The sequence below is a fragment of the Palaemon carinicauda genome, chromosome 28 (assembly GCF_036898095.1).
Source record: "Palaemon carinicauda isolate YSFRI2023 chromosome 28, ASM3689809v2, whole genome shotgun sequence".
NCBI classification, from domain to species: Eukaryota; Metazoa; Arthropoda; class Malacostraca; order Decapoda; family Palaemonidae; genus Palaemon; species Palaemon carinicauda.
Window position 1 is genome coordinate 4,834,016 of NC_090752.1, and position 23,647 is coordinate 4,857,662.

At 38.7% G+C, this 23,647-nt stretch overlaps 1 protein-coding gene across 7 annotated transcripts in view; it reads right to left on the bottom strand.

Annotated features, from left to right (window-relative positions):
- LOC137621433 (IQ domain-containing protein E-like) overlaps positions 1–23,044 on the bottom strand; it is a 104,547-nt gene extending 81,503 nt beyond the window's left edge. For 3 of the 7 annotated variants that reach the window (XM_068351730.1, XM_068351725.1, XM_068351729.1), the window contains exons 1-2: positions 22,900–23,037; positions 5,475–5,585 (exon numbers count right to left, since the gene is read on the bottom strand). In XM_068351730.1, coding sequence (XP_068207831.1) covers positions 5,475–5,585; positions 22,900–22,909 — 121 coding nt within the window. In that variant the 5' untranslated portion in view covers positions 22,910–23,037. Of the gene's footprint in view, positions 1–5,474; positions 5,586–10,353; positions 10,419–22,899 lie in introns of all 7 variants that reach the window. The other 4 variants (XR_011040231.1, XM_068351727.1, XM_068351726.1 and 1 more) reach the window with 3 other exon arrangements.
- Between the last annotated feature and the right edge of the window lie 603 nt (positions 23,045–23,647).

Consider the following 23,647-nt stretch of genomic DNA (forward strand, 5'->3'; position numbering starts at 1 on the left):
TTCTTGGGATATTACTAAAATATTTATAGCAAGAGTAACAGTCATCATAAATGTTCACTTTATCCAAAGAGACATTTTATGACCCTTTAAAATTTTCACCTTTTAAATTTAAAAATAAAATTCAATACCTTGAATTTTCTATGAACCTCCCCTGACATTTATATTGTTTTCTTCTTGAAAATGGTAAGACACCATCCCATTCTTCCCCTTGCCAGTTATATAAAGAAATTGCTTCTAAGCAGATATAGTTTGCAGTATTAGACGTCTGACCAGCGAGTACTGTAATGGTTGCGGATGCTGCAGCCCCTTGAGAGAGGAACAAGGTAGAGGTAGAAGAACCTGTCACTTTACGTCTTCTTGATTCTTATGCTGAACACGTTACCTCACACTAGATACTGTACTAAGCAGCCACCTTTGAACTTGAGGAAAGAGGTGTCCTAATTCATGTATATATGCGTGTGTTTTATATCAAGGTAAATGAACTCAATATTCATGAGTATTCCACAAAAACCTATGTGTCAGCATGTTTTGCAATGATTGCATTTTGTAATGAAGGGAGTTAGTTGCCCGTGAGCACTCGAGTTGACAAATCCCTCACCTGAGAGGGCAATTGTGTATAGTGTACTTACGAACGAACCTTTTGTAATAAATGAAGAAAACCCATATGCCGACGTCTCATTATCCGTCTGCACGGGTCATATTGGTGTCAGGTGTAAAAAATATGTCTGTTTGTGTATGCAGTGAGTGAAGTTGTTCTTTGAGCAGGTGAAATAAAAGTTCAAGATGCCGAGATACACAAGGACTATCATAGCAGACACTGCTGCTACAAGAGATGAGAATGCCAGTTATATAAAAAAGTTGCTTCTAAGCAGATACAGTTTGAAGCATTAGACGTCTGACTAGCGTGTACTGTAATGGTTGTGGATACTGCATCCCCTTGAGAGAGGAACAGGGTAGAGGTAGAAGAACCTGTCACTTTACCTCTTCTTGACTCTTATGCTGAACACATTACCTCACACTAGATACATGAAGGAGAAGGCATGTTACACAACTACTAAGCAGCCACTTCTGAACTTGAGGAAAGAGGTTTAAGGGGCTGTGAGCAGGTTGCATATGGAACAGAGTGCCAAAGGTGGTCCAAGCCTTCAAACTCAACCTCCAGCTCCAAATATCCCGACAGGTAAACCGGATATCTACTGACAGGGCTATGCATGTGAGATCTACCTTGACATGGTAGGGATACATTTTGACCAAAGTCATACATGCAAGCAAGAAACCTCATCAAACCAGACCAAACAGTGTCTGAACAATTCCTTATTGCTCATGCTTGGGCTAATGAGAAGGCTAAAACATTCTGTAGTGCAGCAACAAGTCCTCATGTAGCATTATTGTGCCTAATGTGACACCAGACAAGTTCACATCATCTTACACAGAGAGATAGGATCATGAACTTCTGAACTGCCGTTCGAGACTGACTACTACTGGATCTTCATCATGTAGTTTGTGACAAGACAAAGGAGACAAAACCCTCATCCCTTAAAGTTTGACATGATTAGGAGTCTTAAACGCTCCTACTCTCTTGCTGATGCAAAGAAGAGAAACAATCTTGAAGGAAAGATCCCAAAGTTACTCTTCTCAGGCAAGCAGTAGGCATGTGTGCCAAAGCCCTGAGGACGAAGATCATCTTACCCAGAGACATAGATAAGCAAGACTGCTCGAAGAACCCTTCAAGCATGGACCGATACCCTGAGGAGGAGGGATCCACACAATCCCAAGGAGCCTCTTCTCCAATTCTATTACCAAAGCAAAGAGGAAAGAGTTTTCAGGGAAAAAACTCTATGACCATTCCCCTAAAGGAGGATGGATCCAAACTCTGCCGAGAAGCTTCTTCAGAGGCAAGAGAAGAAGTCGGTTATCAGCTGAAAAGTGCTTTGGTAGGAGAGAAACATTTTCTACAACCCCCATCATAGAAAGTTTCTCTTTAGGGACCTACCTGAGATTTGGCAGAAAGGGACACAAATTGACTTCGGCCACCCCTGTGACCCACACAAGAGACCGGGTAGGTTGACAAACACATTTCACTCAACCTGGAGGATGAGAGTATTCGATCCCCAGAGGGACCATTATTTGTTGCCAGTGTGTCAGGGGTACTGTATTTGCTTTATCGGGCTCACAGTCTAGATGACCGAGTCCTAGAAAAACAGTCACAAGATGAGCCCCATCAATCCCTTCAGAAGGAGGAGGATGGCTTCAAGGGCAGCATTTACCCTATCCTTACCTGGTCTACAGTGCAAGTGATTGGTTTGTGTAGATGGGACCAATAACCTATAATCTACAACAGCAGTAGCTATCATATTGCACTCTCACTCTCTTTCACAGAGAAGAGCAGCTCTCTAAAAGCATGACCACTCAGCCTATCACAGCAGTCGAGGGGAAAATAGACGAAATGTCTCACATTCCCTTGGGCATATGATGTGAAATGCCGAGTCCCAGCTGGGACAATTCACTTACATCAGCTAAGGAGAAAACCGTCATATCAGTCTGGTCAAGGAATCAGAGACAATAATCCCTCAGAAGTGGGTGAGTAGCTTCGTAAGGGCTGTGGCATTCCTTCTATGTCATGACTGGAATGATGAAGGTGAGAGCAATCCTCACCCTCACCTGGCCTATGGATCCACATGACAGAACCTTTATGTGACAGTCAACCAGTATGATCTGTCATTCTCTACCAAAAGCAAAGAATGCATGCTAGAAGTCCCAAGGAACTTTCCGTGAAAGAACTCCTACGCAACTGTTGCTTCTTTCTTCTAAAATGAAGTGTCTGAAGAATAAGAGGGGAAAGAGGAGTTAGTAGAGGAAGAAGAGAGAGCAAACTTACTCTCCTCTCCTTACCATCAGTTCTTCCTTGTTACCATGAGATGATTGGTTCAGCGATTCCAATTGATCAGGAACAGGTACGCTTCCTCTCTGAATTTGCTGACATGAATACAAGGAAAAATTCACAGTTGAATAGCATTACTAGGCTTTGCTTGGGCATGCGATCAAATTCTCCTCAAACAAAATCCACAGATCATAATAAGAGTGAAGAGCACTCTCAATCTTGTCCTGGAAAGACTTCAAAGAAGACATTCCAAGTGGGCAAGCTTTACTCTCAGATGCACACTCGCTTGAACACTTGAGGAATGATAAAGGCTCTTTAATAATGACTGAAGGCCTTCCTGCACTACAAGTCCTTCAAGTCACCATTAGTATGAAGTCTTCCTTTTTGAAATTTGAGTATGGAACAAAAGTTCCTGAGAAGTATTGGTTTGGCCTAGAGGAGTACAGACTTGTGCTTTATCCCTGCAATGACTCGTAAAAAGCTAACAGGAGAGGACTAGAACTGCAAAACTACAAGATCATTCAACCTGTCACATGCCATGAGATGGAACTGGAAGGTAGGTATGGAACAGATTTGGATGAAGGATAACTGATACACAGCTCATTCATCAAAAGCACAGAAGACGAACCAGTCACCGACTGACTCGGCACAGACCATACCCTTTGCATACAAAGACAGAAGTGTTTATTCTGTGACAGATACATAGGTGTGGGGGGCTTCCTCTTTGCACCACCTGTCCTTAGCAACTATTGTAACTTGTTAAATATTCAAAGGCCATTCCAGCATCACTGAATACATGTCCTTATTTTAACCCTTTTACCCCCAGGCTATTTGGAAATTTCCAACCCTTAACCCCCAGGGGGTTATTTTTTTCCCAGCACATTTTGCAGTATATTTATTTTAAATTGCTCTAACAGCCTTAATTTTTGTCATAGAGAGGTCAGGTTGGTCTCATTCTCTTGGAAAATGCCTGAATTTTCTCAAAAAATTATCAAAAATATGAAAAAAAAAAAATTTTATAGCATTTTTTTGCAAGGACGTACCGGTACGTCCATGGGGGTAAAGGGATGGCTTTTGTGAAACGTACCGGTACGTCCATGGGGGTAAAGGGATGGCTTTTGTGAAACGTACCAGTACGTCCTTTGGGGGTAAAAGGGTTAAAGGATGAAAGGTATATATATGCATAAGGACAAATACAATTACTGGTAGTTATTTTGAGATCTATACAATGAACTTGAAATTTTTACCTTAACCACACAAGCGGTTAAGTAGAGTATACGCTATATGGTATAATTTGCATCTGTAACATCACTAGGAAATTATTTCAGGAATATTAAAACAGAATTGCTTACGAAGATCCACTAGTAAAAGAAGTTATGTACAGTGTACATGTAACTACCTGTTGGAAATGAGATGTCTTAGGAAGCTTGGAACCAGCCATTAGATTGGTCTTAATCTTTATAATGTATTCTGGTAATCAAAAGATGAACACTGTACAACAAAACAATGATAAAAAAAGATGAAGAGTACTAAGAATGTAATCAAAGTAATCAAGGTATAAATAATTAATAAAAAGAGCATGTATGCATAAAAATTACATTAAAAATTCAAAACATTTCATATCAAAATATAGTACTGAATCAACATGAATACTGTATTCCAAACTTTATGTAATCTCTCTTCTCTATTTTCACTTACTTACCTAACTTTTTTAACTTTACCTTATCCCATCTTCATTTCTCATTTGAGAGCAAATCCTTCAGACAAAAACTCTGAGAGACTAGCAATATGACTCAGTAAGTCTTCATAAAATACTTGAAATATTAATACTGTATTGTAAATAGCAGAAATCTTTTTCTGATAATTTTCATATTAAATCAAACTAATCAACTGTAATCTTAGGCCATTCTATGATACCAAATTAGACAATTACAAGGACACTCATAGGATATGCATGAGACTATTTTTTTAGGAATACAGTAACTTAAAATATTGAAAATCACTATCCTACAAAGTTTAATAAATCCTGAATATTTCTTTAGTTCACATACGTAAATGATAATGAAGCAATGTTGCATCAACATCTATAAAATAGCCGAGAAATAAACCAATAAATACAAAGAGCATACAATATAAGATATAAAGACTACAAACTTAAAATACATGTGATTTTTATATCTATGCACATATTCTAGTTTGTTACTCAAGATAAAAACTACAGTAATTTTTTCTTACAGAACTTCTTAAGACATAAAAAATAGACTGAAATACAGTACATTATCTTAAGTAACAAACATAGGAGCTAAAAGATCCAATAAAGCAGACCTTAATATAGAATAAAGTGCGAGGTGCTGTGCAAGTTTAGTGGATATGTAAAGGTTATAAAATAGCGTACGATACACTATTTCGCACATAAAAAATGACGAAGAAAATAGTCTGTGCCCAAAAAAATTCGCTACCCTAAAACCAAAAACGAACTACAGTACTCCGGAGCATTCATTTACTACGCCAGCCGGGTGTAACTTTTGTGCACGAACCATGCAAAAAGTGCAAAATATTATTTTGAGAAAGACGAGTCAAAGTGACTCCTTACTTTTAGCATCCCTCATTGTTCTAGCACTTTGACTGTCCTGTTTTACAAAAAGTGGCGGAGGTCGAGAAATGACGTTCATCACAGCTGACTTAACTCCATTCTTTCTGTTAACTGTTAGAGACAAAACCAATTTATAACGAGAACTGACAGTATTACGTAAGACTTCCACTATATAAAACTTAAATCTTAATTCACATGACACTTCAAATCACATAAAAAAATACTGTATATTAATTTGTGATACCATATTCAATCTTATAATAAACCATTGATTAATAAACCTATAAAAAACATTAAAATAATAATGAATTATACAGGAACTTTTACTCAGGCTTTCAGATTATCATGCTGACCAAAGAATCTGTCACGTAAGAACTTAAGATTACAGTAAGAATGTTGACATAACATGCTTGACTAGAATAAAATCTGATATTCACTCATTACATAACACAAAAACCTCGGTTCAGCTAAGCTCTTCATCATCTGCAGGTAAAATACAGGCTATTGACAACTATAGTACACTATATGTAAAATGGGAAATAATGTACATATATACTGTAATTACAGTTTTCTATATCCAACTTACGTTTGCATTCATCATGCAAGAGTGACACTGACTCAATCTTTACATAACACCTCTGCAGGATCAAAAGTCAATCAATATAAATGGGAAAGGATTACTACTACAATACAGGGATGGTTCTGTCCATCTTGATAGCCTGTAGATCTGTTGTTTTATTGGCAATTAGTAAGGCAGTATCCTAAGTTGCTCCTTGAGAAGTGCTAGGTTTCTGGGATTTAAGAACACTAAACTCTCAGCTCCCACAGCAACTCGTTACAGACTACCAGATGCAACAGGCACACTTCAGACAGGTGTTGCCAAGGCAGACACCTCAAGCCAATCAGACAGACAGGCAAGCATCAAACAGGTGTTGCCAGGGCAGACACCCCAAGCCAATCCGACAGGCAGGCAAGCTTCAAACAGGTGTTGCCAGGGCAGACACCCCAAGCCAATCAGAGAGACAGGCAATCTTCAGACAGACGTTGCCAGGCAAGACACACCAAGACAAACAGAACATAGATGTCAAGGAGAGTGTTTGGTAAATATGAGATACTAGGCAGTATGAGACACAAAGGGAATGAATGGATTTATAGGTCACCCATGAATAGCAGAAACAAAGGATATGACAATTTACTAGACTAACCACACATACATATGTATATATATATATATATATATATATATATATATATATATATATATATATATATATATATATATATATATACATACATATATATGTATATGATTAACAGCCAACTATCTCCCTCTCCACCCAAGATAGTATAAAAGAGGGCCCGGTATGATTGTTCGACTTTCTTATCATCTTTTACAAGAGAAGGATATAAACATCTAACATAGACTACAAGTACTGAAGATATAGCTAACATAGACTAAAAGTTTTCCCTCTACAAGACCAACTAAACATTAGGATATGCTTCACTTAGCATCAGACAGCAGTTGACTGCTTAGGACGAGTTGTGAGTCATATGATGTAGCTGATACAAAGCTTTTGTCTAAACAAAACTGAATAGAATTCAACTACTATACGAATAAGCAGCATCTTCTGCTGTCATGAAAATAGAGCAAAAGTCACCATAGAAGCACGCCGTTATCTTGGAATTCAAAATAAAATCTATGAGGGAAAAAAATTTTCATATAAACATCAACCAAGCCCAAAAGAATGATACCTTCTGGCTATTTATGAAAATGAAAGGCCCAAGAGTCTCAGTGGGCCGCAAAACTTTATGACAAACCTCAAAGTAGTTGGTTGAAAATAATGAAAATTATGACACCTACACCATTAAAATAGTTACCTATTCACAGATTCAAAGGCCACAAGAGGAGGGGGTGTTTAATCATAAAGCCCCAGTCCAGAAAAAAGGCCCAGGCAATCCGTGTCTGTTAATCATAGACCTCAGAATGATGAATCTAGACTTCCCAGCAGCTAGGACCTGGATCCCAAAGGAGGAGTACTACATAAACTTCTTTTACGTATCTATAGCAGTCTTGTAATTCTGCAAGCTCTAATCCTCAAGTCACATTCACAATGGTCTTGTTAAAGATGGAAAACAAGGTCACAATAATAAAAAACCAGGGGATCAAATGATCAGTGTTTCTCATCTAGAAGTCACATATTTCCCCCCGGAGATAAAACGCAAGGTCGAGATCATTCCGGGGTTCATCTCAGGGAGGAACAATATGGTCATGGAGAGTTTTAGCAGGAAATACCAAGTTCTTTAATCACTATAATATCCTCATACAGAAGTACTTAAATCACTATGGTAGCTATAGTGAACACCCTTAGTAGACCTATTAGCAACTACCTTAACTGCAGAATCACAAAGCATCACTCCACTATTCCCGATTCAGCGGATTAGATGGTACACAATGGGTAAGTGGAATTTTGTGCCTTATCACATTTTGGAATACAGTAATCAGATCTGAACTGAACAAGACACTAAAATCTGGTTAAGATTCAAGTGCAAAACCTTTCGCCTCAACTAGTGCAGTCCCTCATCTTTTTGTCACTAACAATGTATCTCACCATGGAGCTAATTCTATTTATAAAGAAAAATGAAGCCAAAACCTTCAAACCAGGATATTACTTGGCAAGCTGAGAATTGAGGTTTATCAGCGGTGGCAGCCAAGACTATTTCAAACTCTTGTAGCAGTGTTACCTTCAACCTCTACCTATTAAAAGAGAACCTTTTTATGTGGTTGATTAATAGAGAAGGGTTTTATCTAGTTAATTATCAAAATATAGTATTGTATACTGTAATTTCTGATTTTTTCCAGTTGATGAAGAAGTGATCTCTCTCAAAGAGTTACCAGATCTGCCCAATCTAAAGTCTTCTAATCTTAGAGGACTTAGTACATTCTTCAGCAGAATTAAAGAAACTTTGATAAGGATGGTTTTTTCCTTGTTCCCTCTTAAAGCAACAGATGCTATTTTTCATTCGATCTATCACTGTTATGTTACTCATTATTGATCTTATCACTTTTATGGATTTATTATGGAAATTATTTTTCTATTTTCAAACAATCCAATAAAAATATAAGGACATCCTTTGTTCCCATCCCCTTTTCTATCTGCTAATTAGTCAGACTACAAGAAAAGTTTCTACTGTTACTGTACAAGGGTTTTGGATGCCAAGGTATCCAAGGTGTGCATGCACATATTTAGCTGTCTACTGTGATTTTCTGTACAAGGAATGAGAGCTTGGCCCAATTGTTAACCATGGAATTTAAAAAAAGAAATATATATATACAGTTTCTTTAAAATTTTCTGGCTATTTTTCACAATCAGAAAATATGCAAATTTAACCAAGCTAAATAAATGTACTCATGAATACAAAAAAAGGAATGAACATCACCCATAATTAAGCAAATCAACAATAAAAACTATCACACAAACAATATCCAAACAAAACCTCTACATGGCTCTACCTTCAAATAGATTCTCCTGTCTATTGGTAATTTTTCAAACTTACATAAAGACAGAACAACATTTTGTTTAGATAATAAATTTTATCAATATGTGTATATATACACACACACACACACTATATATATATATATATATATATATACTGTATATATATATACAGTATATATATATATATATATACCATATATATATATATATATATATATATATATATATATATATATATATATACACAGTGGATAAAGCCAAGCACACTAAAGAAAACAAAAAAAGCAACAGATGATTCGCATTTCATGGTAGTGATATACAATAGTACATTATAGAGTATCACTAATTTTACAGCCATCAACAAAGAACATAAAGCATTGTACAACGTTGTATTCTAAAATTAGTGAGAGCCTATAATATACAGTAGAGTATATACATCACTACTTTTGATGGTTTTCGAATGCAGTATAATGCCACACAAAATCAGGATTCAACACAAAATTTATTATAAGAAATAAAATACATTATACGAACAATTTCTCTTATTCTATTCTGGTATAAAGTACAGTCTTTAAGATTAACCTCTTCATAGCAAGAATCAAAAGCGACATTATAAGAGAGATTAAATGGAATTAATTAGACAAATCAGAAGATTATAAATAAACTCACTCACAAAACACAAAGCAATAATGGAAATGTTTTGAGTTAGAAAACATAGCCATGTCTTTTGTAGGATAACATAATTACAGTCGTAACCCATGTAAAAGATATTAACTGGTTGTAAGAATCGTGACAGCACAAAAAATTACTCGATATGAATTAAACGTTTAAATAGCCATCTGGACACTAATATATTCACCACTATAAGTAACATATCACTGATAATACAAGAATTTGTTTGATAGTTTAACATTTTTACAATCTAATAGTCATACATTTTAACAACAAATAATATAAAAAATTAATTAATTTTACAGTATCTTTCATATCATTTCTCTACAATAAGGGATCTGAAGTCGAAAACAACAAGACAAAAAAATTTAACATGAAATAGGAAAAAATTTTACATGAGATATGACAGCAATCATTTCTTGTCTTTAGAAATACTGTATTGTAACGGCAAGCCATTTCTGTACAACTGACCTATTTAAGATGCAATGCAAGGTAAAATCAGAAGTGAGCAGTATTTAGAATGCATGTAAATTACAGAAAATACTGTAATATTATCTAGCAGGCACATTTTTTTTTTCAAGACAAGAAATAGATGATCCTACAAAACACATTCTTTTCAACACTTACTCTTTAATATACTTGAGAGCATGCTTTATAATTAAAAAAAATTAGCATTAGTGAAAAATCACTATAATCATTTTACCCACTTTGAAACCTCAGTTGACTTTCTTGTTGCAGAAGCTTTAAAATACATATAGTACATCATCTGCAGCTGAAGTGTAGAAGAAAAAGGGCATATTCAGTCATTTAAAAATAACCATGACAAGGAATTTCATAACTTAGAAATAATACTGTAATGTTTAAAGATTACTCTCATGTTTCACAACAAATCCACTACATGCTGCCACCTGGTTAAGTTTAAACATCCATACCTAGCTTTGATGAAAGCATGCTATTAAAGACGAAGGATTTTATTCGTGTAGGAACAAACCAAAATTCCATTAAGGGGTCGTTTGCTTAATGCGCCCTTTTCAATGTCTTTGACCAAAGGCATCCTCTTCCACCAAACCTCTTCTCTCCCTATCATCCTTCACCTTATCTCCCCATCTAATTCTCTGCCTCCCTCTAGCTCTTCTCCCCCTAACACGTTCCTCCAAAGCCCTCCCCACCATCCATTCTTAACACATGCCCACATCATCAAAGTTGTGACACTCATCATCTCAGTAACCTTTACAACACCTGCCATTCTTCTTATTTCGTCATTTTACAATCTTTCAAACAGTGATATTCCCATAATCCATCTTAGCATTTTCATCTCTGTTCTCTCAAGCTTTGCTTCATCTTTAATCCCAAGTTTTTATCTATACATTAACACTGGTTTTATTACTGTGCTATAGACCTTGATTTTTACCTTGATTGGCATTGTCCTATCACATACTATTCCTGCTACCTCCCTTCACTTTTCCCATGCTGGAAATTTTAGCAAATTTTCATTATCGATGGTGAAAGGGCTTTTAGCTACTGTGTGCCTAGACATTATAATAAACTGCCAACTGAAATGAAGGACCTAAAGGGAACAATTGAATTTAAGAAGAAACTAAAGAAACTACTTTTAACAAGATCATATGATTTGGAAGATGCTACAATCAAGGAATTGTTTAAGTTATAATGAAAATGTTTCGTTAGATGATTGATATGGACCCGCCCGAGAAGTAGTTCACTCGACTTCAGTGGAGGGTTGGATTTAAACCCAAAACAAGTAACAAGTAAAGTTGCAGGAATGTCTTAAACCTCGTCACCAAATGCAACAACAGAAAAGAAACATAAACAAGGCCAGGGTCTGCCTCTTGTAACCAACAGGCATGACGATACAGTGAACACCAGAGATTTTCTGCATCATGGTTTAAAAAGTAAGTTTGCAGTGCTCCCATCATAAATTATCTTTGAATAAGAAACCAATGTTAATGATAGTAGTCGTCAATGAAGTTCTTTTCCGTAGCCAACTTCAGTCAAGATGGCACTATAAACAAGTTCCAGAATAGTACCATTAAAAGACCTTGGTAGACTATCATACAACATGCATACTACCAACAAAACCCTAAACCTTAAACAAGAGGAACAAGTTAAAGGCAAGGAATGTGGATATTCGAGAGTAGTCGATAAGTTAGGCACTATGCAAGGAACTTTCACAAATACTGTAGTACAGTAAAGACATCTCTCTTAACCCCAACAGATAAATTTATAATGATACTGTACTTTTCCAAGTAGGAAGCAAGTCTAAGGTCCCTTCAACTTTCAGTGATTATTATCACTGTTATTATTATCAATATCCAATATCCAAGCTACAACCCTCACTGGAAAAGCAGAATGCTACCAGTACAAAGAATTTGACAATCAAAACAGCCCATTGCAGAAGAGAAATAAAGTAATGATTAATAAACCATCGAGAAATAAAACAAATATGAAATATATGAAGATCAGTAACAATGTTAAATAAGTAAACCACACATAAACTATGAAATGAGACTTGAGTTAACATGTTCAACAGAAAAGCATTTGCAACAAGTCTGAAATTCTAAAGCTCCAACGATTACGCTACCAGATTAGGAAGATCATTCCACAATTCTGGTCACAGCTCGAATAAAACTTCTAGAATACTGTGTAGTATTGAGCCTTATAATAGAAAAGGCAATACAGTTAGTATCAACTGCTTACCTAGTACTATACTACATACCGACAGGTAGAGCCTCTACCTATACTCGAGTAAATATTTAAAGAGATTTATCAAATATTTCAAGCAACCTTCCAGGCTGTTCCCATAATAAATCCCCCACAAAATGGCTACCAAGACATACATATTCACATTGGAAGGATACTGTAAAATAAAGGATAGAAGCATATAGCATAACTTTTATCCACCTTATCAGAATTCTCCTATTTTATACCATACCTTAATAGAAATCACAAAGTCAATTCTTTCTTCTGGTCACAGGTTGTAAGATATTTGTAATTTTCAAGTGGGAGGATGACATTAACACAAATGGAAATTGGTTCAGTATCCATTGTAGTGAGATTCATTACATCTGCTTCACTTGAAGGAAACCAGAGACTTTAGTATGAGGTACGTTCTACTCTATGTTCTTTGATGAAATTTTTCCAGACATGGATCGTCACCAGTTTGCCCCTCCCACCTAAATTAGTAATCAAACTACAGTACCAGTAAGTAAATAAAGGGTATAAATACTTTGAAATAAATAAATAGTAATTTTAAAGCATTGACCAGCCTAAAAAAATTTCAAATACTTACCTCTTAATTACCGACTGCTAAACTACATAAGAAACAAGGATACATAGGACACATGCATAATGCAACTATTTAGCCATTCAGTCAGGAAATCTTTTACTCCTTATTCCAGAGTTCTAAGACCACAATGATGGTTTTGCATTACAAAAATTAATTTTATCTTTCTTTTTCTATGCATAACATTCATAGCTGATCAAATCACAAAATTTAATACTTTTGTTTCAGATACAAAGACTTAACTTTAACTTATTTCTATAGATAATGTAAACACATCGAAACACCAAATAAATGCTAAAAAAATAGCAAAGCATTAACAAGATCATATAAAAATGTTATTTTCATTAATAAAATAAATTTTTGAATATACTTACCCGATGATCATGTAGCTGTCAACTCTGTTGCCCGACAGAAATCTACGGTCGGGATACGCCAGCGATCGCTATACAGGTGGGGGTGTACACAACAGCGCCATCTGTGAGTAGGTACTCAAGTACTTCTTGTCAACAAGAACTCAATTTTCTCCTCGGTCCACTGGTTCTCTATGGGGAGGAAGGGCGGGTCCTTAAATTCATGATCATCGGGTAAGTATATTCAAAAATTTATTTTACTAATGAAAATAACATTTTTCAATATTAATCTTACCCGATGATCATGTAGCTGATTCACACTCAGGGTGGTGGGTGGAGACCAGCATACATGTTAACAAAGAAGCTAAGTATCCCGTATCTTATTTTAGCCGTTATTCAAAAATAACAAACATAAAATAAATAAGTACCTGGTAAGGAAGTCGACTTGAACCATTACTCTGCTTTTTTTAAGTACGTCTTCCTTACTGAGCCTAACGATCCTCTTAGGATGCTGAGCGACTCCTAGGTGCTGAAGTATGAAGGGCTGCAACCCACACTAAAGGACCTCATCACAACCTCTAATCCAGGCGCTTCTCAAGAAAGAATTTGACCACCCGCCAAATCAACCAGGATGCGGAAGGCTTCTTAGCCTTCCGGACAACCCAGAAATATTTCAAGAGAAAGATTAAAAAGGTTCTGGAATTAGGGAATTGTAGTGGTGGAGCCCCCACCACTACTGCACTCGTTGCTACGAATGGTCCCAGAGTGTAGTAGTTCTCGTAAAGAGACTGGACATTCTTAAGATAAAAGACGCGAACACTGATTAGCTTTTCCAAAAGGTTGCGTCGAAAATATTTTGCAGAGATCTATTTTATTAAAAGGTCACGGAAGTTGTGACAGCTCTAACTTCGTGTGTCCTTACCTTCAGCCAAGCTTGGTCTTCCTCATTCAGAAGGGAATGAGCTTCTCGTATTAACAGTCTGAAAATAATAGGATAAAGAATTCTCTGACATAGGCAAAGATGAATTCTTAACTGAACACCATAAAGCTTCAGACGGGCCCCGTAAAGGTTTTTAAAATAGAACTTAAGAGCTCTTACAGGACATAATACTCTTTCTAGTTCATTTCCAACCATACGATAAGTTTGGAATAACGAACGATATGGTCAAGGCCGAGAAGGCAGCTCGTGTTTGGCTAGAAAACCAAGATGTAGAACATGTAGCCGTTTCGGATGAAAATCCGATGTTCTTGCTGAAGGCATGAATCTCACTGACTCTTTTAGCTGTGGTTAAGCATATCAGGAAAAGAGTCTTAAAGGTGAGATCTTTCAGGGAGGCTGACTGAAGTGGTTCGAACCTGTCTAACATAAGGAATCTTAGAACCACGTCTAAATTCCAACCAGGTGTAACCAAACGACGCTCCTTCGTGGTCTCAAAAGACTTAAGGAGGTCCTGTAGATCTTTATTGTTGGAAAGATCTAAGCCTCTGTGACGGAAGACTGATGCCAACATGCTTCTGTAACCCTTGAAAGTGGGAGCTGAAAGAGATCGCTCTTTCCTCAGATATAAGAGGAAGTCAGCTATATGAGTTACAGAGGTACTGGTCGAGGATACGGATACTGACTTGCACCAGTTTAGGAAGATTTCCCACTTCGATTGGTAGACTCTAAGGGTGGATGTTCTCCTTGCTCTAACAATCGCTCTGGTTGCCTCCTTCGAAAAACCTCTAGTTCTCGAGAGTCTTTCGATACTCTGAAGGCAGTGAGACGAAGAGCGTGGAGGCCTTGGAGTACCTTCTTACGCGTGGCAGACGTAGCAGGTCCACCCTTAGGGGAAGAGTTCTGGGAACGTCTACTAGCCATCGAAGTACCTCGGTAAGTTATTCTCTCGCGGGCCAGAGGGAAGCAACTAGTGTCAACTTTGTCCCATCGTGAGAGGCGAACTTCTGCAGTACCTTGTTGACAATCTAGAACGGAGGGAATGCATATAGATCTAGATGAGACTAATCTAGTAGAAAGGCATCTAAAAGAACCACTGCTGGGTCCGGGATAGGTGAGCAAAGTATTGAGAGCCTCTTGGACATCGAGGTTGCGAAGAGATCTATGGTTGGCTGGCCCCAGGTGACCCAAAGTCTCTTGCATACATCTCTGTGGAGGGTCCAATATGTTGGAATTATTGTCCCTTCCTACTGAGACAAACTGCTAAGACATTCAAGTTGCCTTGGAAGAAATTTGTTACTAGTGAAAAGTCTAGACCTGTTGAACAGGAGAGGAGGTCACTAGCGAACTCGCACCATGTCAGAGAGTAGGTCCCTCCTTGCTAGGAGATGAACATCAGAGCAGGGAGTTGTCCGTGTTGACCTCCATTACTTTGTCTTGAAGGAGAGACCTGAAGCTTTTCCAGGTCAGACGTACTGCCAGAAGCTTCTTGCAGTTAAAATGCATTGTCCTTTGACTCGAGTTCCATAATCCCGAGCATTCCCTACCGCCTAAGGTCGCACCCCAGCCTACGTCCGATGCGTCTGAGAAGAGAACGTGGTTGGGGGTCTGAACAGTAAGGGGAAGACCCTATAAAAGGTTGATAAAGTCCTTTCCTCAGGTTAGACCAGACTTATCTTCCGGAAACCGGGATCGAGACCGCTTCTAGCGTCTCGTCCTTTTCCAGTGAAGAGCTAGAAGAAACCGAAGAGGACGGAGGTGAAGTCTTCCAAGTGACACCAATTGAACCACGGATGACAGTGTCCTAACCAGACTCATCCACAGCCTGACAGGGCCGTATTCCTTCTTCAGCATCTTCTGGATGGATAGCAGGGCTGGGGATTGATCTTCTTGTTCAGCCATGTCCTCATCAGAGGGTTCCTCATCCGAAACTGATGAGGAAACGGCAACGGAGTGGGCAACGTCTGACTCGCTGAATCCGGTCGCACTGGTGGATGCGTGACGGAGCCGGACACAAGATCATGGTACTGCTGCACAGTCTGTGAACTGTCAACCATGGGGATGCGAGGAAGTACAGCGACAACCCGAAACTGTCTAGATTGTCTGGGTAGTACAGACAACCCCTTATCGGGTTGCTGAGGTTGCCGCACTGCGTCACAACAAGTCACCCTGCTGGTTGTTGAACGTCTTCCCAGTGAAACACTGAACGTCCACAACCACCTCCGAGAGTAGCTTAACGTCAACGTGCGACTGGCAACCCACACTGGGTCGCACCGGTGGAGGAACCATCTCAACTGGCGGACGTGAGTAGGATACCTCAGCGTCAACAGGGCGTACAACCAACCGGTAGGAAGGTCGTTGGCAAGAAGGTTCTTCTCCGTAAAAAATCCTCTATCAAGGACTAAGCTTGGACTGCATGTCTTGCAACAAAGCCCAAGGTCTATGGGAGCAGGTGTGGCAACAGACGGGGTTAGCGACTGAAGCGGAACCATTTACCCTCCCTGGAAGCATGTTATGCTTAAATTAAAGTCCATAGGAGGCTAAGCAGCTTAAGGCTCCTCTCCAAATGACAGAGTCCTCAAGGGAATATCAGAAGGAGGGAGAACAGCACTTTCTCATCTACAGGAACCATATCCGAGAAAAGCTAGGTTCTCTCAGTGAGGGTTTCACTGGTGCAAAAGCAGCAGACCAGAAGGCAACGTTATGAAACTGCTTGACAGTCTGTGAACTGTCAAAAACTGAACTGTCAACCACAACAGGAGCGTGAGGACATACAGCACTGGTGTATAAGTAGCAGACCAGAAGGCAACATCATGTAACTGTTTGACAGTCTGTGAGATGGCAACAACCAAAGTTGTGTGGGGAAGCCTCAACTCCTGACTGACTAGTTTGCTGCGGGCGAGTGGCGGTAACCACAGTGTGTTGCGGAGGCTGACACACCGTGTCAAAACACGGCAGCTTGTGGTAGCTCACGCTCGGCAACGGAGTGCTCTGTGTGTGGGAGTCATCATACATCTGGCAGGGTTGACTGTGCATGGGTGGAGGAGCTCTCACAACAAGAGTGTGAGAGCAGGAAGCCATGCCGGGCGCACAACCGTGGGAGGTGTAGGCCCACGGGTGCAACGTCAACCTTCTCCGCAGTCAGAGTGTGGGAGCTGGCAACAACAAAAGCAGAGTGCTGGAGCGTGGGAGGGGCTGCGGTGGGTTGCGGAGCATGCTGTATGGTATGCGGAGCATGCTGCATGGGTTGCGGAGAAAGCCGAATAGTGCTGGAACCCGGCAGCTCTACAGCACCTTCCCACTGCTGATGCGGAAGCTCACGCATGTCAACGAATGGAGCAGCAAGAACATGCGTCTGGCAGGGTGGACTGCGCATCGGTGGTGGAGCTCTCACAGGTGGAGTGTGGGAGCAGGCAGCCGCAGTATCTGCTGAGCGCACAACCTCGGCGGGTTGTAGGTTAACAGGTGCAGTGTTAACCTTCTCAGCATGATACTCCTGCATGAATGCCGCAAGCTGAGACTGCATAGTCTGCAGCATGGACCACTAGGGTCTATGAAAGACAACAACAAACGGAGCTACTGTCCGTTGTGACTGAGGGTCTAAAACAGCTGGTGCGGCAACAGACGGAGTTACTGCCTGTTGCGGTACCACCTTGCCTCTCTTGGGAGGTGTGCAGTCGTCGGATGACTGGAGCGAGTCCGAACTGACCCAGTGGCTACACCTAGGCCGTTGGACTTGCGCGGAAGGGACCGACTTGCACTTAAAAGCTGCAAGATTTGGTCCATGGTTTCTGCGAGAAACCTCTTCCGCAGACGAGGAATAAATGGGCTCTCTCGTCTCTGTGTGGGTGGGGTGATCACGTCGGCAACATGTGTAGATACACCCGAAACCACGGAGGGAAACGTCTGTTCGTATATCAAGCCTGTGGAACCCATAAGTCCTTCGACATTACTTCTCCCCTGGGCTTGGGAGCTTGTAAGAGGTATCGGACAAGGTGAACAACTGGCACGAACAAACGAACCCTCGAACGCAACACTGTAACACTTTGCGCATATCACTTTATCACTTTTGATTTTCTGTTTGCACTTATTTCACTGAACTCGAAACTTTAAGTGATTTGTACCTGAAACACGCAATCCTATCCTTCATTAAAAGGTAGTAATTGCGAAAACAGTTTTACAATGTAACAGAAAAACATAATGAAAGATAAAGAATTCAGTGGCTGGAAAAGAAACTAAACACTAGATCAAATAAACTACGTTTAAAATCTCTCACCGCATAAAGCCTGGGAACAAGAATAAAACTCTAGAAACGTTTTACCTTCTTCCCCTATAGCGACTAGGGAGAAGAGTAAAAAACGAGAACAACGTTACCCGCTTGAACGAAACGTTTATCCTCCTCTCTCTCCCTCCGTCTCTATCTCTCTCTCTCTCTCTCTTGACTTAGAACCTGAGAGATGAGCCCAATATATATCGTTAAAACATATTATTTGTTAAAGGAAAAAAACTGAAAGGTTTCCCAAATAAAAAGTTCCTTTATTAGAATTAAAACCATTTAAGCTAAGAAAGAATGAACGAAACGCTAGAATCGGTTTACTCTTACTGCAACGTGAAACCGTGAAATACTCTCTCTCTCTATCGTAACGATAGAGCGCATGTTGAACGTTCTGAACGTCAACAACTGCGGAGACTAAACTAAACGTTAGTTCATCTTTGAAAACAGTACGAGACTATCAAAGAAATTCTTTCAAAAACATTAAAATTAAAATAGCATAAATTCTTAACAGGAAATACGATATGACGGGCTCAATGTTAATTAACTTCGGTTCCAAGTAAGGACCGCCTACTATTAGGAAAGGTCGCATATAAACAAGCATAAAAATTAATTTTTATAAGTTTATAATAAATGGAAAGTTAATCGAAGAGGCCTATAAATGGCGGAGATATAAAATAAATCTATAACTTTGTTAAGTAAAAATACCAAAAACCCTAAACACACTTCCGTCTAAGGGAAGGGTCGGTCATTAAAAGTGAAAGAGAGTCTATACTCTCTTCGAAACCAACACTTCCGTCTAAGGGAAGGGTCGGCCATTTAAAAGTGAAAGAGAGTCCATACTCTCTTCGTCACCATAATTAAATCTATCCAAAACGAGTTCAAGTTTTGAAATGAAGATAAAACCCCTGCATAGCGAAAGCTCAAAACTGGAATAGTGTACTTCACCAAAAAGTTGTGAAAACAAATCCAGTTAGGGACGGCGTATTAGTAGGTCTTGCCGGTGGCACGACAGAGGAAAAATTGAGTTCTTGTTGACAAGAAGTACTCGAGTACCTACTCACAGATGGCGCTGTTGTGTACACCCCCACCTGTATAGCGATCGCTGGCGTATCCCGACCGTAGATTTCTGTCGGGCAACAGAGTTGACAGCTACATGATCATCGGGTAAGATTAATATTGAAAAAATCTTGATTAGACAATTGGAAATCCTTATCTCACTAATTTTCACATTCTCATACTTGAACAATCAAACCAAAAATACATCTAAGCCAAAAATATATGAGAGGAGAGAACTCTAGAGAAAAACCAAAAAGCTTGTATCGGTAGAGCACGATAATTCTTTCACATTACTTAACGCCAAAGAGCTACTCAAGACAGTAACTGCCTCTCGAGCTGAAATTTTACCTGAACAGAACTTTCATGCCCTGAAATTTCTAGTACTACCCAAAAATTCATCAGATCCCATGTCCAAAGCCTTCAGTCATCTTATCATACACACTTCCAAGAAAATATCTACCCTACTGAGTGGTGTACTGATGCTAAGCCATAGTCTCAATACAAACTATCCTCCCCAACATTTACAATGATGCTTTCAGTACCAGCCTTAACAAATTTGAAATTTGATGCTATATGCAGCAAGTACTTTAGCTAAAACTGTCAAACAAGATTTATTATTATTCTTAAGCATAATGAGTACTCTCTGATAAGGGTCTGAAGTGCTACTGTCCTCAGCGGGAATCATGTCCTCAGTGGGTCCTACCCGCTGAGGCTAAACATGTTATATAGGGAAAATGCCCCCACAAGGCTATGTTGAGTTAGTGAATGGGGTCTCCCCTGCCATGTCCCTTTCAGGCAATGTAGCCATTTGTCAGACATGATAATTGGTAATAACCTGATAACAACTTCACTCACGAATGTATGCCGAACGATAACATTAGCAACGTTACCAATGATACACAGTGTTACCAACGATGACTCGGATTGTTAAGGTAATATTACCGGTTACACAATATATAAATACAGTAGTACAAAAAGGGTACAGAACCTAACAAACCCACCTAACCTAACCTAGTAGTTGACAGGTCACAAACCTCAGGTATTTACTGAGAATGGAAAAATTAGCCTCGATACGAATGATACACAGCGTTACCAACGGTACGGTGACATTACTAGCGATAGTAATGATAGATATTTCCATACGTATTTTAAATAATTTTTTAATATAAGTTTTACACAATATATAAAAAGTACAAAAAGGGTACAGAACCTAACCCTAGGAGTTTCCAGGTCACAAAACTCACGTATGTACTGGGAATGTTAAAATAAGCAACGTTACCAATGATACACAGTGTTAACAGCGTTACAAAGGCATTACTAATGGTAGCAATGCTACGGTAATATTATCATGTATATTTTAATGAATTGTTCCATACACACTTTACACAATATATAAAAAGGTAAAAAAGGGGTGTTGGTCACCCCTGCATATTCCCTATATAACATGTTTAGCCTCAGTGGGTAGGTGCCCACTGGGGACACAACCCGCTGAGGACAGTAGCACTTTGGGTACTGTTGTACTCTCTTCACGTGGTGCTGTGACATGAAACCAAAAACAACAGAGCAAAAATACTAAAACAATGTTTCTATCACTAATCCACCAATAACATATATCACAAAATAATAGAAAAAGTAAGAAAAGTTTCTCACTGCATTTTCCCTGCATAAAAAAAAACCAAAAATGTCAGCTAAAACTTTTTGTTGTAACAAATAGAATAGCTGATGAAAATTAAAGGAAAAAAAAAACACACCAACAGTTTTATGGTGATTAGAGTAGTGTAATAAAAAATATCAACAAACACTAACTACTGTACAGTATAGCCTAACCTGAGAGTTTCTTGCAATTCAATCTAACCTACTTGGTGCCAATACTTTCCTTTGATAAGATACAACTTGTCAGGATAGACCAGACTAGTCAAACCAGAACCAATAAATAATTTGAATTCGGCTAAAAATTTACAAGTTTCCCCATCCACATGCACATGTAGACATATTTTTTCGGTTTCATTGGAGTGTATTACAGGGCAATGTAACCTAGGAAAACAACTACTTTTTCTTATAGAAAAAATTACGCTCTCTTCGAAAATGACACTCGTTCCCGTCGCAAATGAATACTTTCAGAAATATATATACATCTATATCCTCCGATAATGGGGGACCCCCAGTGGGAACTCGGGGTTTTGGGTGGGGAAAACATACTGGGGAATCGATATATAAACGTAAAACAAGCCTTTTCTTCTCTATAAATTACCTTCTTGAAATTATAATAACCGGAGGAAAATACAAAACAGTATATCTGGATAAACTTTGGAGGCGCCGTTGCAAAGATTGTGTCATGAAAAAATACAGTAACCAGTGCTGCCAACGTCTGATGTAGATCAAATGTTATTTTGTGACCTGTCATACTACTAGGCTAGGTTAGGTGGGTTTGTTAGGTTCTGTGCCCTTTTTGTACTATTTATATATTGAGTAAAACTTATATGGAGAAATTATTTAAAATACGTATGGAAATATCTATCATTGTTATCGTTAGTAATGTCAGCGTGCCACTGGTAACTCTGTGTACCATATGTTAACGTTGGTAACACTGTGTATTATTGGTAACGTTGCTAATGTTATCGTTCGTAGTACATTCATAAGAGAAGTGACACCGTGCAACTTAAAGTTAGGCGAATTGGTTTATCTGTTTGTTTCCGATTGAAATGAACATCAAATTCGGTTAAATCACGTTATTTACTGTAGGAAAACATATATTTTCTGTTCGAAATATCACCCTGTAATACAATACAAAATTACCATTTTTTCTTCCTAACCTAACCTAAAATACCGTGTCTTTACTCATTGGGAGGGGAGAGCGACACCAACACTTACTTAAGACTGTACTTTACATACTCATCGAACATTATACCTCATTACCTTAAAACTGAAAACATAGTGTCCTAATACAGAGCACTTTACTAAATCAACACCTGAACTGGTTTAGTTAGGCTAAAATAGGTATTACTGTACCTAACTTTGATCTAGTGTTGGGAATGGCTATGGTAGCTTAGCCCAGCCCAAGTAATACCTTTACCTTAATATAAGAAAGCCAATAACAACTCGGTAACACATTATGAAGGAAAACACACAAAAATTAACTAAATACCAGTTACCTCCGCATCACTGCATTGAGAAAACAGTTCGGCCGAGAAAACTTTGCCTGGCATAATTACTCATCGTGCCTCCCGCAGACCAGTTTCCCTTGCCGGAAACAGATTTCTTCTTAATTACATTACTGATTTCTCGACGCAAAATGGCCTTCATGGCGACAAATGCTTGACCTATGAAACATACCTGATGTCATCTTACGGCTGACAAGTCACCCCAGCCATGCAGACGTCCAAGATGACGATGGAAGAGCAAAATGTAATTATACACCAGTGCGTCTCCTTGACATTCCCACTTATGTTTACAATCTTCTGAGCAGGGTTGCCAGTTTGGCCTTTTTTCCGGCCAAAAAAAAAACTCAAATTTGACCTTTTGTATTTAAATAGGTTGGCCTTTAGTAATATGAAAAAAGCCGAGCCTTAAATACTATATTTTTGACCTTTTTCTATTAATGGGTTGACCTTTTAAAGCCTCTGTTGATTAGAAATTGACCTTTTCTCATTTAGAAAACCTGGCAACCCTGCTTCTGAGGCGATCGTCTTCTTTCTTGGAGGAACAGGAATCTGTGACTCTCCGTTTAGTTTTTAGGGAATTTTCTAATCATTTTTTAAGATTTTCTGTCCAGTTTAAACTCCTTTTTCTTTTTTTATAAAGCAGAAAGTATATAAGCATTGTTTTTTATGTTGTTGATAGTTTATTATATGACATGTCTGTTTTGACGTTGTTTCTTATTTTAGAATGATTTATTGTTAATTTGTTCTCTTCATTTATTTATTTCCTTATTTCCTTTCCTCACTGGGCTATTTTTCCCTGTTGGAGCCCCTGGGCTTATAGCATCTTGCTTTTCCAACTAGGGTTGTAGCTTGGATAGTAATAATAATAATAATAATACAAAAGGTATAACAACATGCTCCTGAATGTAGTACGCCGTAAG